This window comes from Microtus pennsylvanicus, chromosome 3 (genome assembly GCF_037038515.1).
Source record: "Microtus pennsylvanicus isolate mMicPen1 chromosome 3, mMicPen1.hap1, whole genome shotgun sequence".
NCBI lineage: Eukaryota > Metazoa > Chordata > Mammalia > Rodentia > Cricetidae > Microtus > Microtus pennsylvanicus.
Genome location: NC_134581.1, coordinates 68,704,771 through 68,732,304, shown reverse-complemented (window position 1 = coordinate 68,732,304; position 27,534 = coordinate 68,704,771). Strand labels below are relative to the sequence as shown.

The 27,534-nt window shown below is 40.8% G+C and overlaps 1 protein-coding gene across 2 annotated transcripts in view; it reads right to left on the bottom strand.

Annotated features, from left to right (window-relative positions):
- Positions 1 to 27,534, bottom strand: part of Zc3h12c (zinc finger CCCH-type containing 12C) — a 63,824-nt gene that overhangs the window by 9,001 nt on the left and 27,289 nt on the right. For both annotated transcript variants that reach the window (XM_075965913.1, XM_075965911.1), the window contains exons 2-4: positions 25,476 to 26,227; positions 9,356 to 9,495; positions 1,336 to 1,570 (exon numbers count right to left, since the gene is read on the bottom strand). In XM_075965913.1, coding sequence (XP_075822028.1) covers positions 1,336 to 1,570; positions 9,356 to 9,495; positions 25,476 to 26,155 — 1,055 coding nt within the window. In that variant the 5' untranslated portion in view covers positions 26,156 to 26,227. The remainder of the gene's footprint in view (positions 1 to 1,335; positions 1,571 to 9,355; positions 9,496 to 25,475; positions 26,228 to 27,534) is intronic.

Below are 27,534 nucleotides of genomic sequence, written 5' to 3'. Positions count from 1 at the left end.
TTTGTTCTAACTTGAAATAAATCCAAGTGTTTACCTACAAAATGAGAATACGCACAATAGAGAAACTTATTGAGGAACAATCAAAATGGCTAAAGTGCTAGTATTACAAAAGCAAACTGGCAACATTGCAGGAAAAACTAGAGGCTAGGGATGTAGTTCAGTAGAACACACGAGCAGCCCGAGTGAGATCCCAGGTTCCATCCTTAGCATTGCTAAATAAAAATATTTTCCATGTTTCTTCCCTCCTCTCTTCTCCTGACAGTCTCACTCTGAATTTGTTATTCTTCTGTCTCAGCCTGTGCAGTGGAGCTCACAGGTGTGTGCCCAAATGCCCACTTTCCACACTTGTCATCGTCACACGTGGCGAGCTGGGCAGTACCGCAGCAGGTGTGCACTGCAGCTTGACTGGTTTCTCTACTCTGTGCTTAGTCTAGTTGTCTTGGAATTCTTTAATTCTAAATATAAAAACCAGCTTATATGATCTTTTTGTTTTCCTCATTAATAAACTCTAAGGAATAATGTAAGGCTGGGAGTGTAAACATATTTTTAAGCTTTTGCTAAATTGTACAACAGTTTTCATAAATTTCAAATTTGTAATCTTTCCTTTTCTGTGCATGGGTGGTTTGCCGGGATGTCTGTGCAGCATGCAGATGTGCATGCAGTGTTCAGGGCAGGCCAGAAGAAGATGCTGAATCCCCCGGTACTAGAGTTACAGATGGTTGTGAACTGCCATGTGGGTGCTGAGAATTAAACCTAGGTCTTCAAGAAAAGCAGCCAGTGCTCTTAACTGTTGAGCCATCTCTCTGGTCCCAGGTTTTATGCATGTTTAATAGTGTAAGTATTCATGTCTTTGTGAATGAATCAGTTAAGAAAATAAACTCCTTTGAGTTTACACTGACAACAGGTAAGCCTCTTCCACATGTGTGCTGGCGGCATTCGGGCTTGCTTAAGTCACTTATCTTTCTCTCAACTTGAAGGCTACGATCACAACCACAGTCTTCCTCGGTAACACAACTTTAAAATGTAAGTTATCATGTGCTAAGTTGACTTGACAGGCTTTTGGGTGGGGGGGGGGGGTGGTATAGATGTTTTGTCAGCCAGGTCCCTCGGACACTCTAAGAAGCTTCTTTGGCCTCAGGTACTGTGCTAGCAACTCAGGGAAGGGCATAAAGCTCACACTTGCCCCCTATAGCACAAGTGTTCCATTTTGGTTCCCCTCAGGATGAAGAGGAAACTGCCTGCCGTCAGAAGAAACCAGTCTCAGGTCTGGTCAGTGGCAAAATGGGAAGGATATTAATGCAACTATGGCTTATGACAGTTGGCTGGCTTACTTACTTGTCATTGACAAAGGAATACATTAATAACCGTTCATCTATGAACTTCTTCCATTCTGGTTTCTCATTCGCCAAATCTCTGTAGTTATCATTGGACACAATTATACCATCAGACTCAAAGGCCAGCTTCACGATGAACCGGTCATCATAGCATACCACTCGTCTGCCTTGGACACGCCGGGAAGGTGTAAATACCAGGATTTTTTCCTTCTCTAGTTTCCGCAGAATTTCCTGGTCTGCAATAACACAGGGTAGAAATTCAGGGGTAAAGACATGGTGACTTTTATATAATCAGCGGCTTTTTTTTTTTAAAAAAAAAAAGAAAATCTAAGCGTTTATTTTGTGGATGAGTGTTTTGCTTGATGTAGGCTGGTGCACCACGTGTGTGTCTGGTGCCCACAGAGGTCAGATAAGGTTATTACATCCCATGAATCTGTTCTTACAGACGGTTGTGAGTGCCATCTGGGTGCTGGGAAACAAACCAAGTTCTCTATAAGAACAAGTGCTCTTAACCATTGAGCTTTATTCCAGCTTCCTGGTGAGAGTTTTTATAGGAACGGGAACGTAGAGATTACAAATCACACAGTAGATGGGCACAGCATAATCAATAACTCCCAACAAGACTTTTAGAACTTTCAGTCATAAAAGCTTTGGAGCTGAAGTCAGCAGCACCAGTGTGACATCACAGCTGAGGCTCTGCCCCACAAGGCTGATGTCAGCAGCACCAGTGTGACGTCACAGCTGAGGCTCTGCCCCACAAGGCTGGAGTCAGCAGTACCAGTGTGACGTCACAGCTGAGGCTCTGCCCCACAAGGCTGATATCAGCAGTACCAGTGTGACGTCACAGCTGAGGCTCTGCCCCACAAGGCTGATGTCAGCAGCACCAGTGTGACGTCACAGCTGAGGTTCTGCACCACAAGGCTGATGTCAGCAGCACCAGTGTGACGTCACAGCTGAGGCTCTGCCCCACAGGGCTGAAGTCAGCAGCACCAGTGTGACGTCACAGCTGAGGCTCTGCCCCACAAGGCTGATGTCAGCAGCACCAGTGTGACATCACAGCTGAGGCTCTGCCCCACAGGGCTGAAGTCAGCAGCACCAGTGTGACATCACAGCTGAGGCTCTGCCCCACAAGGCTGATGTCAGCAGCACCAGTGTGACGTCACAGCTGAGGCTCTGCCCCACAAGGCTGATGTCAGCAGCACCAGTGTGACGTCACAGCTGAGGCTCTGCCCCACAGGGCTGGAGTCAGCAGCACCAGTGTGACGTCACAGCTGAGGCTCTGCCCCACAAGGCTGATGTCAGCAGCACCAGTGTGACATCACAGCTGAGGCTCTGCCCCACAGGGCTGGAGTCAGCAGCACCAGTGTGACGTCACAGCTGAGGCTCTGCCCCACAGGGCTGATGTCAGCAGCACCAGTGTGACGTCACAGCTGAGGCTCTGCCCCACAGGGCTGATGTCAGCAGCACCAGTGTGACGTCACAGCTGAGGTTCTGCACCACAGGGCTGATGTCAGCAGCACCAGTGTGACGTCACAGCTGAGGCTCTGCCCCACAAGGCTGATGTCAGCAGCACCAGTGTGACGTCACAGCTGAGGCTCTGCCCCACAAGGCTGATGTCAGCAGTACCAGTGTGACGTCACAGCTGAGGCTCTGCCCCACAGGGCTGGAGTCAGCAGCACCAGTGTGACATCACAGCTGAGGCTCTGCCCCACAGGGCTGATGTCAGCAGCGCCAGTGTGACATCACAGCTGAGGCTCTGCCCCACAAGGCTGATGTCAGCAGCACCAGTGTGACGTCACAGCTGAGGCTCTGCCCCACAAGGCTGATGTCAGCAGTACCAGTGTGACATCACAGCTGAGGCTCTGCCCCACAGGGCTGGAGTCAGCAGCACCAGTGTGACATCACAGCTGAGGCTCTGCCCCACAAGGCTGATGTCAGCAGTACCAGTGTGACGTCACAGCTGAGGCTCTGCACCACAAGGCTGATGTCAGCAGTACCAGTGTGGCGTCACAGCTGAGGCTCTGCCCCACAAGGCTGATGTCAGCAGCACCAGTGTGACATCACAGCTGAGGCTCTGCCCCACAGGGCTGGAGTCAGCAGCACCAGTGTGACGTCACAGCTGAGGCTCTGCCCCACAGGGCTGGAGTCAGCAGCACCAGTGTGACGTCACAGCTGAGGCTCTGCCCCACAAGGCTGATGTCAGCAGCACCAGTGTGACGTCACAGCTGAGGCTCTGCCCCACAAGGCTGATGTCAGCAGCACCAGTGTGACATCACAGCTGAGGCTCTGCCCCACAGGGCTGGAGTAAGCAGCACCAGTGTGACGTCACAGCTGAGGCTCTGCCCCACAAGGCTGATGTCAGCAGCACCAGTGTGACATCACAGCTGAGGCTCTGCACCACAAGGCTGGAGTCAGCAGCACCAGTGTGACGTCACAGCTGAGGCTCTGCCCCACAGGGCTGATGTCAGCAGCGCCAGTGTGACGTCACAGCTGAGGTTCTGCACCACAGGGCTCATACTGAGCTGCTATGCTGCCTTCCTTCTGAGCAACAGGCACTTTCTCTCATCTTTGAGTATGTTGTAGTTTTTATTTTTCCTAAATAGAAGCTGTAATGAAGGGAGCAAAAGAAACACTTGAAATACAGGCCCACAAGAACAAGGCAGTGGGGCAGCGGTGCTCGTACAAATATGGCGCCACATGTTCTGCATCCTGTCCTCTGAAATGTGGTAATAAATGTCACTAAATAATTTTCAAAAACCCACCAAAAATTCTACAGATAGTTACTACCTGTTTTCTTGTGGTATGTGTTATGAGTTCAGTGGTCACTGGAGTTTAGAATAGACTAGAGGTGGAAATGTGGGTGTCAGAATAAGCACTCATGCATAAAACTCAAGTTTTGCTAAACTTCACATGAGGAAATCACAATCTCACTGAACCTGCTTCTTTGTTTCTGAAATGCAGTGGGCAGGCTGGAAGGAGCGAACTAGTTAACATATGGAGAGGGGCCAGGAAGCTCCCCTCCACCCATGGACCATGCTCTTCAACCTAACTTGAATGTATTTCAATCACATGCAATTGTTGATCTCTTTAAGATTCACAGAAAACCAGTGCAAACCCTAAAGTCCAGATTCATTAACAGAATCCAGCATGCTCTAGGTATCTGGAGCACAGTGCTCTGTCCTGTCTCATTGGTCTCTGTATCCATCAGTGCCCAGTGCATGAAGCACATTAGTAGATACTCAATGAATGTCTAGGGAATGCAGGAATAAGGAGCCACTAAAGGGTGCAAACTCTGAAGTTTCTACTCATTCCCTCTATCTTGCTCCTGAGTAACTCATGGGCCTCTATTTCCCAAGAAATGTTTGCTTTGAACCTCACTGAAGAAGCTGGCAGAGGAAACGAAGCAACCTAAACCACCATCGCTTGTTCAACTTGTGCTTATGAAACAGTTTGTAAGGTTGAAAAAAATGTTAGATGACAGATAGATAATTCCAGCTTAAAAATGCAAGTTTAGTATATAAGCTAGTAAGTTAACATAGCCAGTGCATGTTAAGTATTTATTAAGTGAATAGAAGATTAGCAAAACTGTGAGGCTGAACCCATGACTCTGAAAATTTTAATGTATGCCTTATTTATTTAAACCTGGTGAAGGAGTACTGAACTATTCCATTCACCAGAGAGTATGTGCTTGGTGGCTTTAGTCAAGAAAAGTATTACTTTGGGAAAGAAAACACTTTAAAGACTCTGATTATCATTCCACCACTTTACAAAGTAACAGGCACTCTGATGTCTTCTGGGGCCTGGCAGCTGGGACTTTTCCCTGGACTCTGCCATGACCCAAACTGGTAGATTCTTATTTCCCTTCTTGATCTCATATCTTCCTTCCTCAAGAAGCACAAAAGTCATCTGCACAATTCAACATCACTTTTCCTTTATTTTATTTTTCAGATAGGGTCTTACTAAGTAGCCCAGGCTAACCTGAGATCCTGTCTCAGCCTCCCAATTCTGGGACAGCAGATGTGTGTCCCGATGCTCAGCTGTTGTCTTTTCATTTGAGTTTAATTTATCACACCCTGTCACTGCTTATCTAAGTATTTTAAGGTTCTTATAAAAAAATTAAGAAAGTAAAGATACAAAGAAATAGGGAGAAATAAACATCCCATAAAAACACAACTTAGAGGTTATTTACATTTTGGCATATTTCCTTTAAATCATTTCCTGTAATTTTTTTGTTAATATATATATGTGTATGTATACTTATGTGCATATATAAACTATACATGTAAAAACAATAAAAACCACAAGTTTATATACATCCATATACAATAAAGAGCATGAGTCTTATATAATATTATATTCTGTAAAAAACTGTCTAGGGGCTGGGGAGATGGCTAAGTGGGTAAAGAGTTTGGTGCACAGTGAAGACCTGAGTTCAAAGTTTCAGCAGTTCAGATTCCTGTAACCCGTATAAAAGATGGCATGGTGGCATGTATCTACAATTCCAGTGCCAGGGAAACGCCGACAGATGGAACAGAGTAGTTCAATGGCTTGCCATTTGAGCTTCCAGACAAGATATAAAGCAGAAAACAATAGAGGAGGACACCCAGTGTTGACCTCTGGTCACAGGATGGACAGACAGACGAGAATACCTACACACCTACACACACCTACAGACACACACACAAAAATTCTGCCTAAATATTGTGCCATTGAGGAATGTTCTAATTTACTGAACTATTCTAATGAATATACAATTGGTTTTCATTTTCCTTCTATTGAAAATAATACTACATTGACTTTTTGGATCTAAACCTTCACCTACATCACTTCTTATTTTTATGGGATTCATTCCTTAAAGGGGAACTTGAAAATCTAAGAGCATAGCAATCCCTCTCCCTTATTCACTGGGAAAGACTGCAAGACTGAAAACACAGCCAGTACAGAATCCTATATATATGTTTATCCTTTACATACACATCTTTGATAAAACTCAATTTTTAAATTAGGCACAGCAAAATTAAATTATAATAAACATGTCTTAGATTTTCTACTGTTGCTAAACACCACGAACAAAAGCAGCTTGGGGAGGAAGGGTTATTTAATCTTAGTTTACAGCCCCATAATTCAGGGAAGCCATAGAGGAATGCCACTTACTGGTTTGCTCCTGTTCCCTGTAGCTTGATCAGTTTGTTTGCTTATAACGCCCCAGCCCAGGTGGTACTACCCACAGTGAGCTGACCCTCCACATCAATCATCCATCAAAGAAGTGCTCCATGGGCTTGCTACAGGTTGATCTAGCTGGGGCATCTCCTGAACTGAGGTCCCCTCTTCCCAAAAGAAGCTAGCTGGTGTCAATTTGACATAAAATGAGCCAGGAAAAAGTAGAATGATTGAAACAATATACTGTTAAAAATGATGTTGGACATTATGGCACTACATGGCCCAGAAACCTCAGCACATACTTTTTTCTTCTTTATAAATTTGAGAAGTCCTACCTTTTCACTTAAAGGGTTTACTTTACAGCTTTTCTGTGGCAACACCCAAACTGTTAGTAACCTTTATCTTTAGGCTACTACTAAATAAAATAAGAGCTACATATGCATAAGCATTGCAATAGATAATCTGCTTGTCCTAGAGGGCTGCCAGGCAATGGTTGGGGCACAGAGTAGCACCCAGAGGTTGGAGATGCTGCACAAAGGGAGGATTCCTTTCCTAGATGGGACAGTGTAGGATAACACAGTATTTCATCACATGACTCAAAACACTGTGCAATTTTAAATTTATGACCTGTTAATTTTTAGAAGCATCCATTTAATATTTTTAGCTCACAGTTGACCTTATCTGACCCAAACTTCAAAAACTTTGAATGAAGTGGAAACTATTGAATCAACATTTTAAGATAAACATATTTGAGGGTGGTTGTGGTGATCTGTACTTCCTGGGTGTAAGAGCAGCTTCCTCAAAGCACTGAATATCAGCTGTTAATGTGAATTTGATGGATGGAAAGTAATAATTGTTTAGATTTGTATATTTTTGACTACTGAGGTTGGACTTTTTCCTTATTTGGTTCTTGTGAATTGTTTATTCCAACCACTTTATTCTTTACATGTTAGAAACAGCTTTGTGTTTGTTATTTTGTGTGAATTCTTAATATTAAGGGTATTTTTAAAATGTAATCAATAGATACTTAGTTTTAAGAAAGCCTACCAAGAGGTTGAAATTGAAATTTGCTTTAATTAACTTTTTTCCTCACATCACTTCTAAAATTTCTAAATTTAGAAAGGCTGTTCCCCTTCCCACCTCAAAGACTACATAATCTCTGATGACTTAATTTTGACAACTTATTCCTCAATGATGTAACATTTATTATTACAGGGCATAAGGTAAGAACATAAGCAAATTATTTTTTTTCTAGAGTTATTTCACCATTTTTGTTCTTTTTGCTGGATCACATGGGCATTCCACTCTGCAGTTTGACATAGCTACATGGGGCCTAAATAGAGGGAGAACATGACCCTCCAAGGTATGGTTGAGGGGAAGGTTTTTACTGTAGACTTGAGAGAGGGTACAGTCAGAGGCATCTGGAGGAGTCTAGGGCAGGGGAAGAAAGTAGTAGGCCAAATAAGACCATGGGGGAGGAGGGCAGCAAGAGAAGAAGAGAAAACATAGAGGAGAGCAGAGAGGCAAGAGACGTGGGGGGGGGGGGTCAAGAGAATTCATGGCAGAAATTGAATGGACTCTCATAAGAATGAGATGCTGGAGGAAGGGAAGCCCAAGAGCTGCAGAAGTTTAGGGGAAAGGGTGGGGTGAGAAGATCCCCAGGGCCTGAGTGATCCTGGAGACCAGCAAGCACGTTGGTGAGCTAATAGACACCATAGACAGCCATCTGTCCTCAGTTCCTTTTAGACCTGACAGAACCCATGGCTCAAGCCCCCACCAATGCTTGCCAATTCACCTCACCCTATTTAACATTGCCTTCATGATACCAGATAAAAGAAAACCTTAAGACAATCTTTCTCACAGGAGGCATGGTCTCGGTCTCCTTTATTCCTTCCATCCTTCCCTTCCTCTGAAAAGTTCTATAGTTCTGCTCATATGGGTTCTTCATGGTTTTGGATGAGAGAGAAGGACTGGATACTCCCTGGAAGTCAGTATGACTGAATCAAATGTTCAACAAGAATGAACAGTTAAAGAAGGCATGTTTGCCTCAAACTCATACATTTAAAAATGACAAAATAATGCAAAAGTAAATGTATTTCTGGGTTCTGGTAATTTCCTCCTTTTTTGGCTGGATCACATACACCAGGGTCTTGTCAGGCCTTTTATGTCCTGTAGCCACTAGAACTTGACAGCTGCCTAGGTTAATTTCGTAGAGATGACAAACATGGTTTCTGAAGAGCTTCAGTGTGCTTTTCCAAGTACTATGGAGTGAATGCCACAGCTAGAACAGATCTACTAAGAATGTCTCAGAGAGTGAGAACTTTATAAAATTTGATGTCAATGTTTCCACATCAATGAAAAGTATCCGACTTATATATTGCTGTGGTATTTGAATGAGAATGGTCCCCATAAGGTCTCCAGTGGGTGAGACTGTTTGGGAAGGACTAGGAGGCGTGGCTTTGCTGGAGGAGGTGTGTCACTGGGGGTGGGCTTTGAAGTTTCCAAAGACTCCTGCCAATCCCACTGTCCCCTCTGCATACTGCGCTCTGTCTGAGATGGGACCTCGGAGTTGCTCCTGCTGCCAGTTTGGCTCCATCATCATGTCTATCACAGCAACAGAAGTCATGAATGCATGCAGTATTTAGTTAATATAATTATATAACAGAAAGGTCACTAATGCATACAGTTTTTAGTTAATATAATTACATCATTTCAAACTGGCAAATAAAAAAGGCTCCATCCAAGACAATGGCAGTAGTCACATAGCCAGAGTAAGCAGAAACAGACTGAGAAGCCCCAGAGTGTCAGGCACCTGCATGGGGATGTCATGGGCACAAACAGCCATTTGCAAATGAGCTTACCTGTGATGAGAGCATCAGGTCGGGATTGCTCTTTTCTCCAAGCAGGAACAAAAACCGTAATATCTTTGTGGCCTCTTTCCAAAAACCAATCCACTGCCAATTTTATTCCTCGGCAGGAGAATACTTCTTTGTTTCCATGGCTGAAAAATTATTATTATTTAATAAATTATACTTAAAGCACAACAAAACCTAAATACAAGCTTATGAACAGAAACAGTCAAGTAATTGCAATAACAGTAATAACGTTGAAATTTAATGTAAAGTAATACAACTTGGAAAAACTAAAGCAGTTGACATCAATTAACTTGGTTAAAAATCAAAATATGTGTGAAAAAAGAAAACTGAGATAATGTTGACAACAGAGAAAGGTGAGATAATGTTAGGCCACAAGGGTTAACTAATCAAAAAGATACAAGTTACTTTTGCTGATGAAAGGGTAAAAAAAGTATTCATCAGGAAGAATTTCAGTAAAAAATAGAAAAACTTGACATAAAGACACACATAAACATACACTAACACACATAGACACACACAGATATACACACAGACACACACACTCAAATAAATAAAGACCAGTGGAAAACATTACCATTTTCTAAAATATTTGCCTTTCCAAAGAATTTTAATTATACATTTCATCTAATGGCTAAGTAATGCATAAAGCTGAGGTAGGTAAATTAACACACAAAATGTTGTACAAATAAAAAAAAACATGCACAAAGGTGAGGGTGTACAATAATACCAATGCTTATTGAAATGGGAGAACATTCACAAATTCTTTATGTCCTACATGCTAAGTTCTGCCTAGCACCACTGTGGGAGACAAGATTAATGGTAGCTACATTCAGAACTGGACTAGCGGTGCCAGTTGGCTACTCTGTTAGCATTTACCTGCACCAGCTCACTTAAACCCTTTGTTCTAGTAATTAAATATGACATATTCTAACGTAAAAACGTTTCCTGCTTCAGAGATGCTGCCTTGTTCTCCAGTATGAACATTGCAGGCTTCATTTCTCATAAATTTTTTTCTTCTTAGAACAAAGGAAGGCATAAGAAAATAATTTAGGTAAATGCTTTGCTAGCTTTTAACATGTTATCAGATATTCTATACTGTCCTAGTTGGAAGTACCAGAACCTTCTAACACAATTTATTATAAAATAGAAATGAAGTCTACTTTCTTTGAAGATGGTGAAGGCTGAAAGTGCACTGTGGGCTGCTTACGGTACTATCTAAATGGTCCAGGACAAGGCTAGAGGTGAGGTCTAAACTGAGAGGTTCAGAGGATGGGAGAAGGCAGAGCCTGAGGTCATACTTCCTAAGTATGACAGGCTGCCCACAATGTGATGTTAGGTTACATGGGAAATACTGAGTGAAATCTCATCTTGCTTCCGAGAAGAAAAAATTTAAAAAATCCTAAGTTATCTCTGGAAAGAATATACACAGCAAGGATTCCTAGGTACACCCCACTTGCTAAAGCTTAACTACACTGTTAACTTTGATTTAACAACTTGAGATCTAAAACAAACTGAGAGCCAACAGTGTGATTACTTCCTTGAGGTCTCAAGACAGGCCTGCATAAGGGTTTTCTTCCTGGGGCTTCATTTGGTGAGAGAGAATTATCACACTCACTCTAGAAAGAAAGGTTATTAATAAATAACTTTCACAAAATGTGTATAAACAGTAGAATATTAAAAATTCTAGAGGTGCCAGAGCAGGAGACTGTAGGCCACAAACATGGTTGGGCTAATCAAGGCTGACTGAATTTTTTCTGCTCCGTCCACACAGTCCACAAGCTTCTGAGGGAGAAAACAGGCAAGAGGGTGAAGGCTGGCCTCAGGAAGGGTGAGCACACACAGGGTCTACCTTTCTGAGCAGGGCATCCACATCCATGCCAGTCTGGTTCTTTGAGAGAAAGGAATCCTCCTGCTTGAGTAACTACAGTGAAGTTTCTGCTGTTTGCATTTGAACATATCCTTTACTTCTACAGGGCATACTATATACCAAAGAAAATTGGTATCACTTTATTAATTCTAGGGGAAAATATACTTGTATACAAAAACATTATTAGGGATTTACAAAGCTATCACAGAGAGGAGCATACATAGGAAGCTACAGTAATGCTGGATTCTGTCTCTGGATTAGTACAACAGAAGAACACAGGATTACTAGAAGAAACGAGCAAATGCACACTCACACAAATTTACACGGAAGAAAGGAGCATCATTTGAATGCTAATCTAATGGACACACACAATCCTGCAAAGATTAAATAAGAGAACAACATTTCAAGAACCCACAGGAGCTACATGAACAGTCACTTCAGAAAAGAGGGAACCCAAATGACCAATAAACATGGAAGATGCTCAATAGTAAAAATGCAAATTAAAGCCAAAATGAGACACTGTTTCACACCCATCAGATGGGTAAAAATAAAATCTGCAAACACCAGATGTTGCCAAGAATGTGTGAAAATAGGAACTCATACATTACAGGTTGGAGTGTAAATTGATATAACTTTTTGGGAGAGCAATTTGGCAATATTATAAACTTGAGGGCGTGCTTTCTCTGAAACATAGTAATTCTACATCCAAGTACAGTAAAACCCTACAGCAATGCAAAGCTGAACTTAATGCAGTTAGCCACTGGCTTTCAACCCCTAACCAGTCTCAGATTCCAAGTAGAGATAAGCCAGAGTTCCGACCTTCACAAGGGGATACAAAAAAGAAAAGGCAACTGGGGTTGTCCAGGTTTGAGTCCCCAAGTATCCATGATTTTCTAAGCCAAACCTCAACTGGTCAGGTCAAAAAATGAATGTCGGCAGTGGAGTGCTCAGATACAAATACGACACCTATACTCTCCTTCATCCTAAGAATTGGGGACCATTGTGGACGAAGAAGAGAAAAGAACAAAGTAGCCAGAGGGCTGGGGAGGACCAGAACAAAACAGGGTCTTCTGAACATGATAGGACTCATGGACTCAAGACAGCTGTGTGCCTTCACAAGATCAAGCCAGTCAACATTTTAGCATGGAGGAGAGATGGGTGCATGAGTCCCCATCCCACGTTGATAAGAGAAAGGGTCAGGTTTCTTTAAGGGCGTGGCCCTCGGCAGGTCTCCATGCTCCAGTGGATGACTCCACACTCATGAGTGTATGAGAAGCACAAATTGGACTCACTGCGTTCTTAGAAACAAAAAGGACAAGAAATTGGGAGGGGGTAAGGAGGTAGGGGTGGGTGACTATAATAAACTACATACAAGCAGAGGAAGCCCTGGTGAATGTGTGCTGCTGACATGGGCACAGCAAGTCAAGGACCACAGAGCCTCAGAGCCATGGAGAATGGGGGAGCCTTCCTTGGGGGTGATGGCTGTGCTGGTGCTGGGTATCCAAGTATGGATACTGATAGTGTATGCAGAAACGTCTACAAAATTCCCTTGCCTACATCTTTACAGCTCAAAGATTGCTCCGCTCCAGAGGTGGTGCCTGCTGAGGCTACTTGTCTCCTTGATGCAGCTGCACTCCATAAACCTGCCCCCTTGTTTGTCTGTGTGTAAAAATCCCATCTCCTGTTCAGCTGTATACGATAGCCCTGCCCCTCTGTTCAACTCGTAACAAGCATGCTGAACTTCCGGGTGCTATGGTTTCTCCATCAGAATGGAGTAGAGTCCACCTGAACCTGGCTTTTCTGTGTCTTTTTTTCACTCTCTTGCTGCCCCTAAGCAGGTCCATCCCTGGACCAGTGCTAGATGTGGCAAAACACATTGTAGGAAATCCTTGAATAATTAATAAAAATACAATATTAAAAATATTAAAACAATATTAAAATATTTTTAAAAATGACCTTAGAGAGATGTCCCTATCAGCCAACAAGTCTCAGAATTATCCCTAGTAATAGATGAGTCGGAACAGAAAACCACCAGGTGGCCCCAAACTGCTTGGACTTGGACAGTGAGGAGAGAGTGGGGTCACTCAGGCATGTAGCAAGGTCTGCCTACTCACAATTCATAGCTACAAGGAGCAGCTGGGGGAGGCTGCTGGAGAAGAAATGGACTAAGTCTGACGGAGCATCACAGAAAGCAGGATCTAACGTGTGCTGAAACAACAGCTACACATCAGCCGCTGACTATGCAAAGAGCTCTTCTACAAAGAACAGAAATTTTACTGCCGCTTTGCAAGCATTTACAAACTCTATGCATACATTCAGAGTGTCTTCTTACTCAATAAAAAAAAGCTGATCCTGTATTTATAATTTAATATGTTCCTTTAGGTATCATTTTTTTATTTCAATACTATAGCAATAAGTATAGTTGACATCTCTCATGCAAACCTCATGTTAGGTTGAGTATGTTGGAGGATTTGCAGCCATCTTGGAGTAAGTAAGAGAACATGAATAAATATTTACTAAGAGCCTCCCTTCCCCAACTATTTTGGTTTAGTGGGATTGGAATTCCAGAGAAAATTCCAAGCCTCTACTGTAAGTACTAAGTTTCTGTGGAGCAAAATGGGTAAGAGCTTGAAGGTCCTAGTGGACTCAGCACTTGTTGGTTGGTATGAAACACCCAGGTCTCATTCTTATAAATGGAGGCTTATTTTATTTGTGTTTGGAGTTGGTATATTTAAGAATCCTACTTTGCAGTGACTAGAGCTTATTTGAGGCAAACAAATTAATGTATTTACAGAGACTCTTAGATAAGTTCCATTGAAAATAAAAAAGAATCATTTCAATCTTTGAAAATCATTGTGTTTCTCAGGGAATGAAAAGGATGAACCAGATGGCCATGGAGATTGAATGAAGAAACTACTGAGAGAGGACATTCAGGGTCTTGGCCGTCTCTATCGTTGCTTCTCTTGACTCTACTCCCTAATGCCTCTGCCTCATTATGAGCCCTAGAGCAGTGGGGTGGATGGACAGATGTTTGCATTGCTATAGAGTGTGTGGATACCTAGCCCTTCAAAGGGGAGAATTGTAACCTTATCGGATTATTCTAATACAGATTCATTTTCTAAAACTCTCCTAACATGAACATTCAAAACACAGCTAAGAAAGAAGAAATGAGGAGGAAGGAATGTGGAGTATGGCACTGGGGACGGGAGTCTGCTCCAGGACTAAAGATGCAGGTCAGCATGTGCTTTCCCTGGCAACTTAGACAAGGACCCAGGAGGCAGAACACCAAACAAGCCTACCTGGAGCTCCAGTGACTCAAATGTCTTTTTTGTTATTGAGACAGAGACTCCCTATTATGTAGCTCCGGCTATCCTGGATCTCGCTATATAGACCAGGCTGTCCTTGAATCAGAGACCAGTCTGCCTTTACGTCCTGAGTATTGGGATTAGAGGTCTGCCATCATGCCAGGCTCTCAAATGTCTTCGTGAAGATCCAGGACTATCAGGAAATCAGGGACTTTAAGAGTTCACAGGCCTCATTTCTCAGTCCACATGAGTCATATTAAAAGCTAGTTTCCAGGGCTGGAGAGATGGCTCAGTAGTTAAGGGCACTGGCTGCTCTTCCAGACAACCTGGGTTCAATTCTATGCATCCACACGGCAGCTCACAACTGTCTGTAACTCCAGTTCCAGGACTCTGACACTTTCACACCAGTGAATATGAAATAAAGTTAATTATTGCAGTAAAAATGAACCAGGGCACTTTGTGGCATGTTTCCGCTAAAAGCCCTATGCGTGAAGATGCTACATGCAGTGACTTTGCCAGACCAGTGAAACAGGCAAGGAGAGGGAAAGGATAACCCTCTTCATACAGCTGTGCCATGGTCGCAGGAAGCCGACTACCTCCTCCAATAGCTCTGGCTATCCCTGTCCTGGCAGCATCCCAAGACATCCTTCTGTAGGAGGTGATCTGGGAAAAGCTCCAGTAGGGCTGCTCAGTCCGTCATTGAGCTTTATCAGTGGGCTACCGGGAATTGTTTTAAATAAATGAGGATGGTCTTAGGAGTGGATTCACACAGACTCTCTTTTCTACTTTGGGGCAACCATGTTACTGGAAATGCAAACCTAGGTAATAGCAGAGGGAGAGAAAGAAGGTACAGGGACTTAAGTGGCAACCTTGCCTAGTTAGCTAAAAGTTTGCACAGGGGATGCTTGGGAAACAGATGTAGTTCTATTGGTAGAATACTTGCCTAGTGTATACGAAGTCCTAGTTTGATCCTTCCTAGCACCCCCAAAAGAACACACACAACCAGGGAACATACCTTTTTCTAGGGCCACTGTCAAGTAAGAGGAGACTTTTAATACAAAGTCAATAGGCCAAGATGGTAAGAAGCCAGGGCATTGAGAAAAGGAATGCGGAGGTAGCCTGAGGAGGACAGAGTGTGACTCCACTCTACAGCTCTCCTGCCTTCTTCCAGTGACTCATACCCTCGAGAAGCACACAGAGAGCAACTGGGAAATGAGCAAAGCAACAAGAGGTATAATGGTGGCACCTCACGGCTGGGAAGGAAACCACATACCTACCTGCCTGTGGTTTTTGCCTTCAACTTTCCCTGTCTTTCTTATGAATATTAACAGCAAAAGTTTTGCAATAAGAGGAATAACTAAACTTCTCTTGATAGCTTTCTGCCTTTCTTTCTTCCGAAGTCCCTGAGTAACTAAGTACTGTCAGGGGGTCAGGGGCCATCTCACACTCCTCTCTTGTGTCTCAAGGTCATTACCCTGTGGGAAATACACCTGTCTTATCGAGCAAGAGCTTCCACTTTCTGAAGCTTCTGGGAGACAAGTCACCTGAGCTGCTGAAGATGTGCCCATGCCATTGACAGTGAATCCTGATAGTCTTCCACGCCACGGAACAGACTGTGAAGAACACAGGCTCTCCTACATTAATGGTAACAACACTATCACATGGGAAGATAATCACTCATTTATGGTCAATGAGACTTCCTAAACAAATATACTAGAATATATTATAGACCTTGTGCTGGAAAGAAAGGTGAAATTAATTTATAGATGAAGCTATGACAGGGACCACTAAGTGTTGGGTTGATTAATTTGAGTCTTACTACTTCCACAAGGCAATCACAGTTTCTGGCAGATGGAACTCCCTATGCCTAGTAAATTGGAAATCAGCAGGAGATAAGATGGATACAAACTATCTTGGCTAATAAATATATTCTTTATGAGACTTTCACTGCTTTTTAATTACTATGTGTGGTCACTTTTTCTCATAGATGTAAAAGGATTATCTGTAATTTGTTCACATTCACCATGCTGTATATCTGAAAAACACACCTATTTTAGTTTTCTGTACTCAACTTGGAGACAATTTCATGTGAAATCAAAATTTATTTATAATAATTTATATCATAATCACCATTGGAAAATTAAAGTATACTTGTTTATTAATGCCATTAAACTATGTCTGAGGGCTAATGAACTATAAAAGTGTTTTTTTTAATATAGAGAAAGATTTAGGAAACCACTTATTTATAATTTTTGTGATTCAGAAAAGAGAAATGATAAACCAACCATTGTCTGCCTTATATGGTAAATGCAATTCCCAATATCATATTATCTGCATTTATAAGATTAACTAGGCTAACCCAAAGAAAAGAAAGCTTATTTTAGAATCCCGTCATTGTCCAATAGGAGACATAAGCAGTAAATGATGGAGAATCTAAAATAGGAGTACAGTAATTTATTAAGGGAGACTTTCTTCTTAATGATTTATATGGCAGTCAAGGGCAGGAAAGAACACAGGTGTTACTTTCCAATTATCTTCTTATTTCCTTGAAATTTCATTTCACCAGTCTGTTTTATAATGCTTGTAAAGAACTTTTGAAATTATAGGTGACTTTTCATTACATAAAATTATGTACAATATATTTATATTTATTGCATAAATATATTAACTATATAATCAAATGAAAGCTTTTTTAAAAAATAAATTGCAAAACATCTACAATCTAATTATAAAAATTATACTCAGAATGGCTTGCTTTAATGCTTAAATTAGGGACGGATTTTCAAGAGTGAGCTAATGTGGTACAAATATCAGTTACTTCTGGAATTAGATATGTCTGTTTTTAAACCACCTCTCTATAGATCTTGGGCAAATTCTTATTCTGAACCTCAATTTCCCATATTTATAACCTTATGAGATTGTGAGAATCAAAAAAAGTAATATATATAAAGCCTTCCTGAGTGTTCAGCAAATAGAAGGCTTCAACAAACATTAGTTCCCTCATTTCTCATGAGGCCTGATTCTTCACTGTTTAGAAAAGGTTTAGAATGGGAAAAAGACTGTAATGCTTCAGTCTCATCAGACAGTATAATGATCCTTACATATTTTGGGCTGAGGACATCACTAAGTAGTTCTAATTTTCAAAAAAAAACAAAAACAAAAAGGGAGCAAGGGAATTAGAGGACTCAGGAACAAAACAACAGCTCTTCTGCCATCCTCTATTTCTTTTATTAAAACAACAACAACAATACTTGATCTACACATGGGCTATACTCTAAAATGTGCTTTCAGATGATACTCTCTCTGAGAAGATGAAGTATGAATAGACACATGCCTAAGATTTGATGGATCTTCATGCCAAACTACCCATAGTGACAACTACATAGCAGAGTTGTCGGCCAAGGTTCTAGAAAGACAGAAAAGATGAAAAACATCTTTTAATGCTTATGAACCACGTTTTAATTTCTAATACTGAAGTCCTTTATGTTTAGATCCATACTAAGGAAAATTAAGAGTTCACAGAATAATAGTAATATAATATTAAATATTTGATGGACACTAAATTATTTAGATAAAATCTAGGAGTTCTCCAAATATTGAATCCATTTTATTTTTTCTTCAAATTTTAGACCTTATGCATGAACCACCTTAGATACATAAAAATAAATTTTAATTCTAAAGAAACCTAAAAAATGTCTTAAAAACCTTCATTAAGGCATCTTTCAATGTTTAATAATTTTGGGGAGAAAATGTATTTCATTTATGCTATGTCTTAGGTAGTGCGAATTACTAACACCTTCAACACAGAAATGCAGAACATTTTATTTTCTATTTTTGCAGCCCAGTTACATCACATTGTATTTGAGAACCTACAATTAATTTCATGCTGTGGACCTGAAAACACTTGGAGCCTTTTTCCCGCAGGACTGAGGTTAACAAGCTGTGTTTTCTTATCCAGGCACACCTGCTGTCACTCTGACAGCTACTCCACCGCACTGTCTCTGATCTCTTTCCCAACAGCAGCAAATTACTGTGGATCTCAGCCTAGTTCTTGGGTGACTACCGCTAGCCATCACCCCAGGACAGTAAATCCTGCTGTTACAGGTCGCTTAAATCATAGTTGACAAACTGTGCTCCAGACAGAAACTCCACATTAGGGCACAGTGGCTCTTTTGGGGAGAGGGGCAAGGACATTTCTGCAGTGGGCAATAAAGCCCCACATACATGTCCCTAGTCAAACAGCATTCCACTTTGCTTCCAAGCAAGTTTTGCAAGACTGTATTGCTTTCAGGGAAAACAAAAGTTTGAAAGATCACTGATTTAGGAAAACGAAACTTTTCAAGCGAAATTGATGATGAACACAGCAAGAGAGGTGGTGCTGAGGCTTGGGAAGTAGAGGAAGAGGAGGACCATGTTCATTCTCTTACAATGTCCATGGCCTGACTAGGATTAACACGGAGGCACATCTTGTTAACTAGATCTGAGTGGGCCATGTGTCTAACAATGACAAAGAAAAGATATCTACTAAGGAAAAATTAATATGTGAATCAGTAAAAGTAGAAAAATGTGGACTCTAGCCAGGTTTTCACAGTTATTGCCATCAGTAATACTAGTTATGTGAAGACCTGTGCTTAATTTTACTAGTTGGCAATTTTTTAGGTTATGGTTTAAATAAACACAAGGAAGGCAACAGGAGAGGTTATTATTCTCTTAAAATGTGGTATCAAAGACTGATGGAGGAAGGTCATTGGCTAATAAAGGAACTGCCTTGGCCCATTTTATTGGTTAGAACATAGGTAGGTGGAGTAAACAGAACAGAATGCAGGGAGGAAGAGGAAGTGAGCTCAGATTCCACGGCTTTCCTCTCGGGAGCAGACACCTCAGAGAGACGCCATGCTCCCTGCTCCCGGGAAGACGCAAGCTATGAAGCTCCGACCCAGGATGGACATAGGCTAGGATCTTCCCGGTAAGCGCACCTAAGGGGTGCTACACAGATGATTAGAAATGGGCTAAATTAATATGTGAGAATTAGCCTAGAAGAGGCTAGATAGAAATGGGCCAAGCAGAGATTAAATGAATACAGTTTGTGTGTTGTTATTTCGGGCATAAGCTAGCCGAGCAGGCGGCTGGGGTGTGGGGGACTCAGCCCCGCTGCCCTTATTACTACAAAAGACAATTAGAATTATAAAGTAATGGTACTATGGGGTATAATTAGGATTTGTCTCAATCAGCCTCTACACTGGTACAACAAACCACATCCAATTTCTGATTCTTTCCATACCCTATAAAAACAGTCAGAGAAAATAGGGCACTGTCAGCTAACTTGCAAGCAACACCAGTGATATACCTAAGGGAAATCACGCTGCCCTTGAACTCACATAGCAAGCCGGACTTACAAGCATTCTACTGAGAGGCTTTCCAACAGAAAATGAGAATCATATATGTAATTTTAAGTGACCTAGCAGAGCATATTTAAAAAAAGTAAAATCGCTTGAAATCAATTTGATTATGTTTCAGTTAACATACAATTATATCAACATATAATTAATATAAAAGTCACTGAAATAATTTATATATTATTTGTAATGAGCTTGAAAATCTGTACGTGTTTCACTCTTTGGATTTTCAATTCCAACTAGATATATTTTGAGATAATAGCCATAAGCTGCTAGAGGCTACTACAGTACATCAGGAAGTCTATTATGCATGTTTCTGATACAGTTTTACTGAAGGAGGCAAAAGGTATCTGAATCAGCTTTAGCCGGTTGTAGTTTCTCCGGCAGTCTAATCAAAGCATAATGATTTTAACAACTGTAGTCGGTGGATAAGCAGGTGTGGTATGCAGGTATTGTAAGCAGGCAACAGGAGAAAAAACTAACACCACTGAGGGTAAATTTTAGCTTGGGCAAGATAGTGTTCACTGCTGCAATTAAAAGTCTTCAAGTTCGTGTAATTTCATAGAGCAGATTACATCCATAAGGAAATTTGTATCTTAAAAAATGACTCGGAAACTTCAATCTGAGTGTAGAAACTGCTGAACTCTGCCCACATCTTCTGAGTGAGTGGCTTAGATCCCTGTTTTCATATCAAGGGAAGTCGTCACGATTTGTGCATACCGCTGTCTGTATTCACATTTAACATCTGCTTCTGATTTCTGTTCGAACTTTAAGAAAATGACCCTGATGATTCACCTGGGGTACTGTTCTACATACCAGCTCTGTACTAATTCCAACACAAGTTTTTGTGGGAGGTAGAATATAATATAAACTGTTACACAAATAGTTGGATTATTTTCCTGTTTTGTGCCATTTTATTGGCATTTAAAAGTATTGATATTATCAGTGCATCTTCTGCTCCAGTTGTCAGCAGTTAAGTTCTATATATATTCTTATCTCCAGTTTTAGTTCTCAAATATTCTTCAAATTTCCCTATAGAATCACCTAACTTAAAGACGAATCCACTATACCAGTCTTCCATGGATAAGGTCCACCTAGTGGTCTGTCAGTACGAACAGAGGGAATACAAGACAGATCCCATTAGCAAATGAAGTTTATGTGAGGGGATTAGGCAACACAATATCTGATACTTGGTACATGTACTAAGGATTTCTGGTCTACCTATCAGTCAGGAGATTCAACCCAACCCAGAAACCCAACTTCACTGACCAAGAGAGAAGATTTGCAATGATGGAGCTGGGTTCAATAGTCAGGTCTTATCAAAAAGAAAACAGGGGTCCCAGCTGCCTTTACAATAATGTGTGCTACAGTGTTTTGTGACAGTAATGACAGGCTCTTGGTCTTTTCTTATATTTTTGATTGTGAGCCTATCCTTTAATGGCTGAGCCATCTCTCCAGTCCCCTTGATTTTTTCTTATTTATCATTATTATTTTATATAAAATCTGGAAGAGACTTAAGTAGAATGTGGAGATTTAGTTCATTTGAATTTTAGATGATGAGGCCCTGGAAGCACACTAAAGAAATAAAACACTTTTTGGAAATCTGGGTCCAAACAGCAGCTAATTCTTACCCTTGGCAGCACATGAGTTTGTACTTTCTTAACAACATAAGTCATCAAAACCTGAAAAAATTAAAATAACTGGACTTAAGGAAATATATTCATTTAAACTAATGGGAACATATGGAGAGACCAGTTTTATATCTCACTGCTGAGCTATCCCAAATTTAATGGAACCATAGATTTTGAAGAAACAGTAATCATAACAAGAAGAATTTCAGCAATTCATCTGTCAGTTTGTGTCAAGTAGTGTATTCAACAGACTTTATCCAGTTCTTAACAACAACTACCATTACCACCAGAAGGAAAAACATTAACCAAGCTCAAAGAAGCAGCATGCTCCCTAGGGCAACAGAAAAGATCAATGATAAACATGTTCTGGAGACTCCTTTACAGTGACAGTGGAAACTGTCATTGAGGCCATGATAATTGAAATCAATGTAATTATTAAAATAGACCATTCATAGTTCATAAGAACAAAGTGGAATGTTAAGTTACTATGGTTATAACCTGCACAAGACAATACCAGATGGCATTTCAACATAGATGAGAAAATTTCATGAGGCCACACCCCTAGAGATGAGCTATGGGTTGTCAATGGTTTCTGAGGGAGGAAAAACAGCTTTCTTCAGGAACAAGCTCCCTGATAGGTTACCTAATGGGTGTGGGGGTGTGTATACACATGTAAGTATATATAAGACAATAATAATTATAGAAGAAAACAATATGAATTTGAGAGAGTAATATGGCTTGGGAAAATGGAAGGAGTGGGGGGTAAAAATTATGTAAAAATAGTATACTTATGTATGAAATTCTCAAATGATTCATGAATTAAAATAAAATCTGGATAACAGTTTAAGTTTTTGTTCTCTCTGTGTCTCTGTCTCTCTCTCTCTCTCTCTCTCTCTCTCTCTCTCTCTCTCTCTCTCTCTCATTTCAACCTGAACCTGAGGCCTCATTCAAGGGAGTCAAGTTCTCTACCAATGAGCTACAGCCCCAGCCCAAACTCTCATTTGTTACTATACTCTTGATTGAGAGATTAGTTCTTTAAGGTTAACAGTACCTGTAATTTATTGACTGTCTATTACACATTAGCCATTGGTAACAACTATCTCTCATCCTGATAAACAATGTTGCAAAATACGAATTTCCCCTTTAAAAATCTGGGAACAGAGACTGGAGACTTGAACCAACTGGAGGAAAAGCCAAGAGAATTACACAGAGAACTAAGTATGGTCTTTTGATTTTTTCAGCCTTTCTTTTAATTAATTAATTATTTATTTTTTATGTATCGAGTGCTCTGTCTTCATGGACACCTGCATGCTAGAAGAGGGCATCAGATCCCATTACAGATGGTTGTGAGTCACCATGTGAAGGCTGGGAATTGAACTCGGGACCAGCAGTCAGTACTCTTAACTGCTGAGTCATCTCTTCAGCCCCAAAGAATTAAGCATTGTAAAAGCCCACAAGGAAGCTGGAAAATTTCAGCAGCAGTTTGCCTAGCATGTATCAGGTCCTGTGTTCAATCTTCATCCCATTTTGTGTTTTGGAACAAAAATAGTATTGTTTTCCTACTTTAAATTTGCATATAAGTATGACTGTGTATATCAAGTCTGTAGTTAGCATTTATCTGAGAATGAAATACATTTTCTTTTAAATTTATTTTTTAAACTATCTTTTCTCATTTTACATGCCAAATCCAGTTCCCACTTCCTCCTTTCCTCCAGTTCCTTCTACCTTCCCTCTCATCCCGTCCCCATCCATTTCTCAGAGAGTACCGGTAAGGCTGCCAATGGGGAGTCAACAAAATCTAGCACATTGCTTTGAGGCAGGACCAAGGCCCTCCCTACAAATACGTTTCCTTACTTATGGAATCTGTCCTAAAATAAGAAATATAACAAAATAAGATTTTATCCTAGGCTAGTTTCATATTTACTTATCACATATAATCTATTATATGTACAGATATAGTAGATACAAAACAGGTTTGCTAAGTCTGGCATGAATAGAAAATTAATCTTAAAAGTTAAGGCATGTAATATTTATGCATCATGAGATGGAGGAAATCTCTCTGTAGTTTCGTTACAGAAAAGTTTGGCTCTGAAGTAAATATGTATTTATAAGTGACTTTGGAACTGTAAGCAGAATTTGTAAATGGCAGAATGTATAAGTGACCTTTAAATTTTCATGAATTCTGGTACTTTCAAAATTATAGACATGGTGGAATGTCTTATTGTGACTGACAGAATAATACTGCTATACTAATAATTTCCTGTCAACTGTTCTCTCCTGAAATGTCTGAACCACTTCAGCTTAGGTGTCATATTAAAATATGTGATGAGGGAAAGAAATGGATCTGTATGGCCCCATTTTAATAGGAAGGGTTACAGAATGGTGCCCGAATTAGGTGCGGGCAGATGTTTGTTTGTATAGTTACATAAAAGGGATTGTTTGAATGTTTTAACTACAGTATGTGTCTTGCATTAACGCTTTTCTGTAGGTAATGCTCAACATGTCAGATTAAAACTCAACAAAATCCTTCCTCAACTTTTCCTCCGTGCCCTTCCCTTCCTGTGTTAATCTTAGCGCAGTGGACCTCAGCTTCCCAATCCTGCCAGCTTTTAACATCAGTCCTCAACCCTCCTAACGCTGCGACCCTAATACAGCTTCTCAGATTGTGGTGACTCCCAACCTTAAAATTATTTTTGTTGCTACTTCATAACTGTAATTTTGTTACTGTTATGAATCCTAATGTTAATATCTGATCTGTAGGATATCTGATATGTGACCCCTGTGAAAGGCTCATTTGACCCCCAAAGAGGTCATGATCTACAGGTTGAGAACCACTGTTACAGAGTAACTGTTTTTAGATCAACTTCCTAACATCAGATTCTTGAAGACAATTTCCTGGTTGTGACGTGCTGTGACTTTTGTTTTTTAAAGCACATCACAGGATATTCTCTCTTAAAAGCCTTCTTCTTCTTTTTTTTTTTTTTTTTGTCTCTTGGTTTTTTTTACAGTTGTAGATCCTTGGGGGAATGCCTGTTGTCATGGATATATGTCAGAATTACAGAGCCACCTTAAATCCCAGCACTCAGGAGGCAGAGGCAAGTGGATCTCTGTGAGTTCAAGGCCAGCCTAGGCTATAAGAGCCATTTCCAGGACAGGTTACAAAGCTACAGAGAAACCCTGTCTCCAAAAACAAAACAAAACAAGGAGGGAGGGAGGGAGGGAGGGAGGGAGGGAGGAAGGAAGGAAGGAAGGAAGGAAGGAAGGAAGGAAGGAAGGAAGGAAGGAAGGAAAATGAAGCTCTAAGGTCTTGAGGATCTTCTGTCTTTTTGTGTCTTTTTATCCTCAAACACAGGGAATATTGTGGGCACTTACCTAGAGTGACTGAATTTAGATTCACTCTAAACTTTAGGGCATCGAATTCACTTGAATGAAATGTTTTCCTCTCATTTTCTCCTCAGTTCCTAAAGAATCATGTTTGAATTACGTTTCTTGAATTGAGCACAGAGCTGAAAAACGCACCTTTGCTTTGTTATCAAACCAATAGAACAGACCTTTATCTTCTAGAAGAACTGAGTTTTCCTAAGTTATTTTCATATAAAATAGGCTATTTGGCTAAGATTCTCAGAACTGATGAATGCCATCATACTTGAGTTCTTTTGAAACTCATGATCAACACTAAGCTGGTAACACACACTAATTTTTAAGACATAGCAATTTAGCCAGAGGAAGAAAGACAAAACCAGAAATATCTAAAAAAGAGTATTTCTAAAAGCTAATGTTGAGAGATGTTTAGTAATATTGATTTTAATGACTATGAACAGCAAAAAGAACTGGAAATAACTTTCAAAGATTTAGTAATATCTTCAATTAATCCTTTTTTAAAAAACAAAAACCAAAACAACTCACCTCATTGCCACATTGCTGCCATCAATAACCACTGGTCTCAGATTTTCGCCATCATCTGTTACAATCTCTTGCATTGGAGACTCAGACCTCTGAGATTCCAGAGACGATGCTTCCCTCATGACACTGTTTATAGTACTAACTGTTTGATCCGCTTCACTTTTATTTCCAAGTTTGACAAGTTCTCCCAATATGTCATTGATTAAAGCATCAGTACCAAGTTTGTTCAGCACAAGTTGGACCTGCTCTTCAGAATAACCTAACTTCAGTGCAAACTCCAGTTTTGTTTGGTATTCTCGAACTACGTCAGGGGGTTTCTTTACTTCCTTGGATGGAGTCTGGGACCCATCTGGTTTAAAGTCTTGCAAAATGTCACTGTGTTTGAGTAGGTGGGGCTCTAAACAGGGAGACCGACATAACTGTCTGTGAGCCTTGGTTAATAAGCATGGCTCTACCGAAAGGCTACTCAGTTGTCCTGACTCATGATCAGAATTTGTGCTTTCTTCAGAGTCACCGGAGCTCACGTTCTCTTCAGACACCTCTTTTTCTTCCTTCCCTGAATTGGCTGTATCCATTGTTGGCTTCTCTGCCATAGGCCAAGGCACAGCTGCACTTATCTGTGGGTCAGTGCTCTCCATATAAAGGTGGCCAAGGTCATGCCCCAGGTGATCCTTCAGGCCCATGAAGCTGTTCCGCACACTTGATTCCACTTTGCTACTTTTCCTGTATTCTTGAATGCACAGCACCCCGTATTCCTAGAGAAAATGCAATATAGTTAATGTACCATATTTATTGTTTGAATGTCTACTTTGTATTTTGTTTGAAGCCTCTCATCACTCAGCAAACTTGCCAAGAATCCTTTTCATGAGTCTCTCCAAGGCAAAAAAGTAAACTGAGGTTTTTACAAAGGTTATTTGTTCTCTCCCTCCCTCCCTCCCCCCCTCTCTCTCCCTCTCTCCTTCCCTCCCTACCCCTCCCTTCCTCCCCTCCTCTCTCTCCTACCCTCCCTCCCCCTCCCTCCCTCTCTCTCTATCCCCCTCCCTCTCTCTCCCTCTCTCCCTCTCTCTCTCTCTCTCCCCTCCCTCCCTCCCCCCTCTCCCTCTCTCCTCCTCCCTCCCTCTCCCTCTCTCTCCCCCCCTCTCTCTCTCCCGTGTGTGTGCAGATGTGTAGGTGTGTAACAAAGAATAGGAGATCATGAATTTGAAAAGGAGGGGGCACATAAGGGAGCTAGAGGAAGGAGAGGGAGAGAATGATGTAAATCTAGTACTCATATATGAAAATCTTTAAAAAAAATAAATTAATTTACACACTGAAATGAAGGGGCACATAGTCTAAAATGGCCAGTAAGGAACTGAATAATCACAAAGCTAATTACATCTCCGGCCAAGCATGCTGCTGTATGCATGATACCAGTGACTGGGACACTGAGACATGAAGATGGTGTGTTTGGGATTAGTTCGGGCTACACAGTGAGTTTCAATCCAGTCTGCATTACAGAGAGACCCTGTCTCAAGAAGGAGAAAAGAAAAGGCTGATTTCCTTCCATTTTGAGATAAATATAATTTTTCATTAATAATTATGACTTCATGAATACTGAGAACTGTAACAGAAGATACTTTAAGTATTATGATCCTTTATTAAGTGGCAGAGACATTGTAGTATATTTCATTTAAGAAAATTTTTTCTATATACATTTATTGAGAGCAGTGAAATAAATATTGTACATAAACTCTGACACAAACAAGTATACTGTCATGTCAGTGTCTTGGTTTTTATGTAAAACATATTTTTGTATTGCATTAGACTAGTTAACAACACACCTGCATTTTGTTAAGAGCCTGCCTTTTTTCCATTTTCCCTGCTTAAAATGTTTTTGTTGTCATATTACTTTTCTTTAAGACCTATTGGAAATAATTTATTTCTCTACTAGGGACAGGTCAGAAAAGTAAGGTTATATTCTCTTTATACTTCATTATGAGGACTACATCAACACCAGAAGTTTATTGATTAAGACAACTCTGGTGTTCTACAATTAATTAACAAGTCAGGGGTAGCTAAGCCT